Source organism: Protopterus annectens, chromosome 15.part0 (genome assembly GCF_019279795.1).
Source record: "Protopterus annectens isolate FY-2018-M chromosome 15.part0, PAN1.0, whole genome shotgun sequence".
Taxonomy (NCBI): domain Eukaryota; kingdom Metazoa; phylum Chordata; order Ceratodontiformes; family Protopteridae; genus Protopterus; species Protopterus annectens.
The window spans coordinates 742,344,331-742,353,188 of NC_056749.1; the positions used below are offsets into that span (position 1 = coordinate 742,344,331).

General features: G+C 37.9%; 1 protein-coding gene across 1 annotated transcript in view; it reads right to left on the minus strand.

Moving 5' to 3' along the window:
- Positions 1-8,858, minus strand: part of LOC122790044 (gamma-aminobutyric acid receptor subunit beta-4) — a 1,529,477-nt gene that overhangs the window by 41,692 nt on the left and 1,478,927 nt on the right. The window contains exon 8 of the mRNA XM_044057608.1: positions 8,182-8,438. Within this exon, the coding sequence (XP_043913543.1) occupies positions 8,182-8,438 (257 nt within the window). The remainder of the gene's footprint in view (positions 1-8,181; positions 8,439-8,858) is intronic.

An 8,858-nucleotide genomic window follows, 5' to 3' on the forward strand; every position in this document is an offset into this window, starting at 1 on the left:
AAGAAAAATTCACACCTGAAACTGCCGGGCATTGTACTTTTATATGGAATCAGGTTTTAGCTATTGCTTAAGTTTGTGTTCCAAGATGAATCAAACCTGGGATGTTTATAAAGTTATTCAAGAAAGCCTTGCCTATTTATATTTTTCATTTAAAAGCATCTGCTCTTATATAATCTTATTACTATTCTGTATGCATCTGTACTTTATACATGCAATGAGATCATTTATTTAAAGAAGGGTGCATACTTTTTAATCCAGTGGTGATCCCTGTGACCAAAATGTAAATAAATAAAAATTCCTGCATCAGGAAAAAAATCTAAAAACTTTTGAATAGGTAAAGAAAGGGACATTATTTGTTTTCCAGCTTACATTTTATGATATTAAGTTGACAAAATGTGTTTCTTGGCCTTGTAAAAAAATTCCATTTTACAAGATGTAAAGGATGGCGCAGTGGTGCAGTGGTAGTGTTGTCGCCTCACAGCAAGATGTTCTACAGTTCAATTCTTGGCTGGAGTGCCTTCTGTGTGGAGTCTGCATGTCCTCCCTCCATTTGTGTGGGTTTCCTCCGGGTGCTCCAGTTTCCTCCCACTTTACAAAGACATGTGGCTGGAGTGTTTCTCCCTGGGCCTCTGGTGAAAATTGTCTTTGTTCCAAGTTGAACTTTCCTGGTAAACAAATGTTAAATAAATAAGACAGAAGACTCAGTCTCAAGCAGACTTAGAAGGAACAGGATGACATGCATAATCTGGGTACTGATACAGCCATATTTATTAGTTCAAGCCATTTTCTACAGGCCTTATGATCTTGATTTTACCTATCCCAGGTGGGTCTGGATGTTGGCTTCTTTTACTGCTTCCCTGAACAGACAACAACAGGAGTGTACATTGTTTCGGTGGAAGCTCTTTGTTTTTACTTTGATTTCTTGCCTGCCACCTCCAGCCACAAAGAATGAAATGAATGGATAAAAGATTTCCTGTGATTTTTGGGCAGTTGTTGGATTTAAAGGGATGAAAAAGACACACTATAAACTCATGGGAGGATGCTATTTGAAGAACATTTCTCCTATCACTTCACTAACTTGTTTTCCACTAGTAAGGTGTTATGATTTCACCACAGTAGCTGTTCAGGTTGCAGGTGTGTGTGTGTGTGTGTGTGTGTGTGTGTGTGTGTGTGTGTGTGTGTGTGTGTGTGCGTGTGTGTGTGTGCATGCATGTCCAGCTGTGTGTGCATGTGTGTCTGGCCTGGATACAGCAAAACTAAATTTAATACTCAAGCAAGGATATGGTTGCGTAATCCCTGTGTTTTGTGATGGCCTCTACTACAGTATATTTAGGTCAATATCAGAGAAAAGTCACCTATATATAACCTATATTAAACCTTTTTAACTTACCATACTTGTATAATAAAGAAATACATCACAGTAGGCAGTTAGTTATTTGTACTTTACTCATGGTAAAGGTGCTGTTTGGTTACAAGGTTGCACCTGGCATGACCAAAGTAAATCCCCTGGCATATGATAGGTAAAATATGAATCATTAATGACCCCTGCCTCAGTGCATTATTATTATTATTATTGCAATTATTATGATACAATGGCAGTGTTTTCTAAATAAACATCTTGCTTTTTAAAGTTATGCCATTGTATAATGCAAACTCTGTTTCAAGTTCAACTCCTTGCTCTGATGTGAATCATTGGGGATGACTTTGAGGATGTACTACACATACACAGGGATGTGATTAATCATAGCCAGTAAGTCACATGGCGGCACTTGCTGACACCATGGGATGGTTTGGTACTGGAAAACAGCATATGTTGTGTCTTTCGGCTTTTCCCGGTTAGGGGTCGCCACAGCGGAACTCCGGTCCGCTAATGATTGGCAGTAGATTTTTATGTGCCGAGTTGCCAGCTCTGATGCGCAACCTTCAATGAAGGTATGCCCATTTACGCATGTCTCCACACAGAAGACCCTCTAGCTGAGAAGAGAACAGGACAACGTCATACTGTGAGGCGACAATGCTACCGCAGCACCACCACCGCACTGGAAAACAGCATATCTTAGGACTAAATGAAGATGCAAGTGCAATTTATTAATGTTTAAGTTTCATGGGCACAGCATTTCATATGTTTATTACGTAGTGGGTATTAAACAGTGGTGGCTATTTCAATCTTCTTTCCGAAGGGACAATGTTTGAAGTTTCGCTTCCCAAATTCAGTTATAGTATGTATAAATGAGCAGTAAAACTTTCCAATAGCATAACAAGGAATTAATTCAGGCCTTGATAGATATATAACCTTCTTTCTTACAGAGATATCAAAATGATTTGTGGTTGAATGCTGGAAAGAAACTAATGCTCTTGTATGTACACAGGGGCTGGAGAAGTTAATGGTCCTGTTTAAGTTGAAGTGACTCCTTCAAGTAGCAGCAAATTAAGTCAAATCAGTATCTTATGAAGTGGAAACTATTACATAGAATCTAAAGTGATCAACCAGATGGTCCCATTAGAAATACAGCCATTTTAGCAATAGAAATGTGTTTTCAAAATGAAGCAATGGGTTTTATTACAGCACTTGCTATCGTCAGCTCCTGTTAATAATACAGTGAAGATTACACTGTTCCAGGGTCTGAGCACACAGAGGGATTGACACAGACAAGAGACTATTCAGCGATGGAAGGAAGTGAAGTGGGCTATGGATAGTGACTGGGCCTTTACTCCTAACATTGATTGTTAAAGCAAACCTACTTTCACAGCATGGCTGGATGTTAGATACCTGATGAGTTTCTTTTCTCTTATCAATAATGGGATATTTTATAAAATTTTCAAAACATTAAAAGATTCAGCAGCACCTCTGGAACTGCAGTGTGGATAATAGTGAAATATATATCTTTTTTGTGGAATTGCATTTTATAATAAACTCTCAGTCAACCAGAACTCAAGCAAACAGAACTCTCAAGCAACCAGAAAAAAAAAAAAAAAAGAAATACAGTACAGTATGAACATTTCAGTTTTTCATGTGTTGCACTTTCTGTTTTCCCCCTGCAGAAACCTTATGTTTTTAGAGTTTTAGAGTTTTAAAAAGGAAGCTACAAATAAATTCCCTCTCTCCCCAACCTGAGTACAAGTCAAACCAAACAAGTCAATTCGCTAAAATGTCAACACTCGCTCCATACTCAATCAGTCAGTTTGCATCAGATTGCAAATTCTCTGTCCAATCTCTCACACAATAGTAATTCTCAATCGACCAGAAATTACAGTCATCCGGCATCTACCAATCCCCATGGGTGCCGGTTAACTGAGAGTTTACTGTATTGCTCTTTAGTATAAGGTTGATGTTCTTGTTAAAATGGATGATTTGAGTACCTTAACAGTAAGACTAGTTCAATAAAAATGTATGTTGAAAAATATCAGTTTGGAAGTGATCTGGTATAAAATATAAATGAATTTTCCTTTTCTGTATTACAATGTTGCTTTCTATCTCAACTATGTCTGATCTGGATATAATTCTAATTTTAATTACACATAAGAAGGAGGAATAAATGTGCTTTACTGTACTCTTCTTCAATGAATCATGGTTTTCAATATGTGCTCCTATGACAAGGTATGAATTCCTTTCTACTGGTTTATTTGTTTTTGAGAATGGAGAAAACAGTGTATCATTTGATTTTAGGAACTGAATAATAAGGAAAGAAAAGGAATAAACATATAGTTAACACTTGGAAATTGTAAATGTGCACAAGTAATCTTTAGCTTACATGCTGTTTTTCTTCAGGATTGAGAGGGTTCTTTTCAGTAATATAAAACTATTCATTTTGGTACTATTTAGAAGAACTTTGTAATATCATGCAACATATGAATATTAAGGAATTTCATTATGTATCTACTGCTGTCTTTGATTGATGAACAGATGTTGTAAAATTAATTTCTATTAAATGATGTTTAAATAAACATACAATAATGAAAAAAAAAACAACTGTGACTTGTTAGATATGGAGATAAAAGTATACCTTGCATTTATTTCTGGATAAACAATAAATACTTTAGCTGTTGAAAGACACGTCATAGAAGAATGACACACTACATAGTTCAACAGCATTGCTTCTTGCTTCCCTGTCTCAGGTATACCTATAACATTCACCAACTAATCCTTAATAAACGTTTCATCACTATCACAGCTATGCCATAAAAGTATTTTGTTGCCAAACTGTTTAAAATTTAATTCAAATTGCCTTGTATTCAGAAAGGGCTACCAAGACTGGGAAGTCCTAACATAAGTGGCCAGCGATAAGCAAACATCCTTTCTGATTCAGAGACAAGCCCTACTGTAGTCATTTTACAGTTGGTAGAATCACCAATGTGGGCAATCTCCATGGCCATATTACATGCTACTGAAGCATACCAGGAGAGTAACTAATGCTAGCTATATACCGTCTCCTAGAAAATGCATGGGAAAAGATTTACAAAGTCAAGTGATTCATTAATACAGTCATTTCTGTTAATTAACATGACCAAAATGTCAGATTCCCACATTATTTCCAACAGGAGTGACTATGTTGCCATGAAGTTCATAGGTTCATAGGAGGTTATTAGGCTAACGGCCCTAAGGCCCTTACAAGCTTAGCCAAGTTCAACCCGTGTTCCCTTAAGGTTCTAGGTCTAGGCCTATGTTATAAGCAGAGCTAAATCAGCACTGACTGCACCTATCCAAGAGGGACACAGGTGAAATCCCTGGGGTAAATTTGTGGTTTCCCATCAAATTGTCCAAGTTACTCTTAAAAAGGTTTAATGAAAGGCTCTGTTTAACCGCTATTGGAAGTTTATTCCAGAGGAGATGCAACCTCTGGGAGACATATCTGTCTCTCCAGCAAGTATTGTTGATGTCACATGCTATGTTAAGAGTGAATGAATTGTGTACCGTTTGACTTATGAATGTGCAGTATTTCCATTAAGGCAAGATCATAGGTTGCTCAGTATAAAAGGCACAGGTCACCTCTGAGTAGTCTATATGATACAGAGTACAGTGACAGCGATTTCAGCCCGTCCATGTAAGACATGTGCTGAAGTCCTTGAATTTTCTTTTTGAAGAACCTTTGAGGTCTCTCCAGTTGCTGCAGGTGCCTGTTTAAGTGCATACTAATTGGAGCATTGTATTCTATTAATGGCCTGATGAGGGAAGAGTACAAAGGGGTTATAACCACTTTTGTTCTGGAAACTATACCCTTGATTATGAAGTTAGCAATGTAGAAGGCCTTCCTTACCATCATGGAGACATGGTGATCAAAAGTGAGGTCGCTGTCAACCTGTGTGCCCAAATCTCTCACCACTGATTAAGAGCTTTGTGTGTTATTATTAATAAGGTAATCTGCAGGGACATTGCCTTTACCAAAAGGGATGATAATGCATTTTTTTGCATTGAGTTTAAGACCATGACCTTGGCACCAATCTTTGGTTTACATAAGTCCTTCTTGTAAAATGCTGACATCATTTAGGGACTTAATGACTGCTCCTAGTCTGCAGTCATCAGCAAACTTTGTCAGCCATGGACCTTTTGTTTTTGCTTGTACTTATGAGAAGAAGATTCCAAACAATAGGGGACCTAACACCGATCCCTGTGGAACGCCACTGGTAATGGGTCTGCTGGTGGAGCTGGAGTCCCCTATTTTGACTGTATGTGTTCTGTCAGTGAGCTAGTTTACAACCCACCTGAGAGTATATGGGCTGACCCCAAGCTGGGTGAGTTTTTCAATGATGCCTGAGTGGGGGATTATTTGAAAGGCCTTGGCCAAGTCTAGGTAGGGCCGTTTCACACAAAAGTAGTGGTGCAGTGGTGAAAGGGTGTGAGTGTTTGTATATATGTGGCAGTACATGTGCAAGTCTGCAGGGATATAAACTGTGTCTGATTGCTGTGTGTGTGAGTGTGTGTGTGTGTGTGTGTGTGTGTGTGTGTGTGTGTGTGTGTGTGTGTGTGTGTGTGTGTGTGTGTGTGTGTGTGTCTGTGTGCGCGTGTGTGTGTGCATGTGCTCTTGCATAAGACTGAGTTGGGGGTTGTCATCTGCAGTGAGTGTCAGCATGTGTAGAGGGGATATCTGTGTGTGTGTGTGTGTGTGTGTGTGTGTGTGTGTGTGTGTGTGTGTGTGTGTGTGTGTGTGTGTATGCCTGAACATTTGCATGAATGTGTTGTGTGTGTCATAGCAATGCATAGTCCACCATTGGTAATTACCACTGAAAAGTGCTGTTTAGGACTGACACTAGTTACACCTGAATCTGAGACATGCAGTTAACTGATAATGAATTCTTCCTCACTGCAGTTAAACTTACCTCTGAATCAGATTTTTATATGGTTGCAGTTTATGTGAGCATAAAGGATTCTTTCTGAATTCCAGGAATTGTTTCTTCCTGTTATACTTCTCTGTAAAGATATCTGTTCTGCACCTTTATCCTATTGGTCTTTGACTTACAATGTGAAATAATTACTGGTATTGGTAACCTGTACCCTCATAAAAGCAAAACAAATACTAAAGACTTTGCTTTCAAAACAGCTGTAGTAAATTATATGTGTCTGTGACACCCCTGCACTGGCCCAGTAATCAAGGAGCCTCAATACTCACCACTAGCATCAGTGAGGGGTGGGCACATTGGGGGGATAACAAGTACACACACAGTAAAGTACAATTTCCCTTAAGAACACACAGAGATCACAGTCAGTCTGGGGCTGGTTTCTCCCTTTCTCTCCAAATCTCCAATAAGACTCCCCACTGGCACAGCTATAAGGTCCAGATCCCAGCCTCATGGCCAAGGTAAAACCTCCAGCACCCTCTCTGTCCACCCAGTGCTTTGTGTCCCTGCACACGTAGCTGACACACACACTTTAAGATATGATTTAGATACAGACACTCAGGCAATCCTGGGGAAGGTTGGCACAGGTTCTCCAGCTATGCCCCCTTTCTGCCTAGAATATAAGGTAGTGCTGACTGCCACCATCCACTAATATCAGCTACTATAAGGCCCTTCCCAAAGAGTGATCAATTTTACTGTGTAATGTTACTGTTATCCAAACAGTAAGTGTGACTGAGCAGCAAGACTATTGGAGTGGCTTGGACTCACAAAATACATGCAAGTACTCTAGATCTTAGATTATCTCTACACAAAACAGCCATAGTTTAAAGGTTTAAAAATATTTAATAATAAATAATAAAAGATAAGACAAATCACATCAATTCAACTCAGTGCTAATCAAGAGTTCAGAAATCACAGGAACTTTAAAACAATATTTCAGGATAATCTGACATAAATATAGAAAACAGCTAGACTAATCTGGCTAAATGTCCGTCTAACTCTGAGAGAAACTATGTTCTAAATAACATTACTTACAACGCAAAGTGCTAGTGAGTTGTTGTCAGCTTCAGACAAAATCCAAAATGCTCAAAAATTTCTCTCCGAGATAGTCTTAAATTGTTATGCATATTACTGCTGAGTCATTTCACATTACATCATTTTTATCACTTCTCCTTTAGTTTCCAGGCTAACAGAAACTCAAAATTTACATTTCTTAGTAAGCTGCATCTGGCCAGGAAGCCACAGCAATAAAATACACTTTTACATGTAAAATCTAGCAATTATCTCTGTCTTAATAACAATAGAAAGAATTTGCTAGCCCAGACATCCTGTTTCTGAGCTTGAGATCAAACACAGTTGTAATTCATTACTTAATCGCTTTTTTCCAGCAGGGTGCACTGTGGTTACATTTTTGATGTTCAGCATATAACACAGTTTTCTTACATTTAGTTTTGTTACATTTGTAAAAACAAGCTTGTGGATTATATTAATATTTACAATAACATAGAATTATCTACAAAATTCTATCTAGCTAGGCTGGCAGCCTTCACAGTGTCAGCAGACCTACATGCCACTAAGACAAACTGTAGAGTGTACATTTCATTTTGCTGTAGCAGCCAAGATTGACATTAAAAGTAGTTAACCTAAAATCATTAACAAGAACATATAGGAATGTATACACAATAATCGTGTTCAGCATTTCCATCCAAAAAATCCATAAGTACACCACAATGCTATAGTTATATACTTCCATTTACTTTAGTTTTTTTGTTTTAAAAGATTAAGCAAATGGTTATGATGCAAACCATTTCTAAAGACAGATAAATGAATGCAACAAAATGTACCAACCTGTCCTCTCATCCTCTTTTCACCATAGCGCTGTCGTTCATTGTTAGCTTTGCTGATTTTCTCACTCAATTTTTTCTGCTGCTGAGGTCCACGGCCAAAAAAAACATAATTGACAAAAGCATACTCGAGAAGAGCAAGGAATACAAAAACAAAGCAACCCATGAGGTAGACATCAATGGCTTTTACATACGGGATCTTCGGAAGTGTTTCTCTCAGATGAGTGTTAATGGTTGTCATGGTGAGCACCGTTGTAACACCTACAAACCAAAATTATAAAATAGAGGGTAGAATTAAAATCGTCCCCCAATCATAACAGAATATGTATGAGAAAATGTTATGACTCTGAATTTTGTCATAAACCATAACTCATGCTATACTGATAATGTAATTAATAGTGCCTCATGGAGTTATATCCAATTATAGATCCAGCACTGGTCATTCTGTTTGGTTTGCTTTGATCGTGCATTTGTAGTGAAGCAGGATAAGTGATATGCAGTACAATACACACTTGCTTTGTTAATGTAAACTTCTCAATTGTTTTGGCTGAACCCTGACTTCTTTAAGAGAAAATACACAACCAATAACCCACCACACCTAAACAACAGACAGCAACATCATTAATTAAAAAAATTTCACTAGTTATTAGAATAATTCAAAAAGGGTAGCCATTAAAAAAT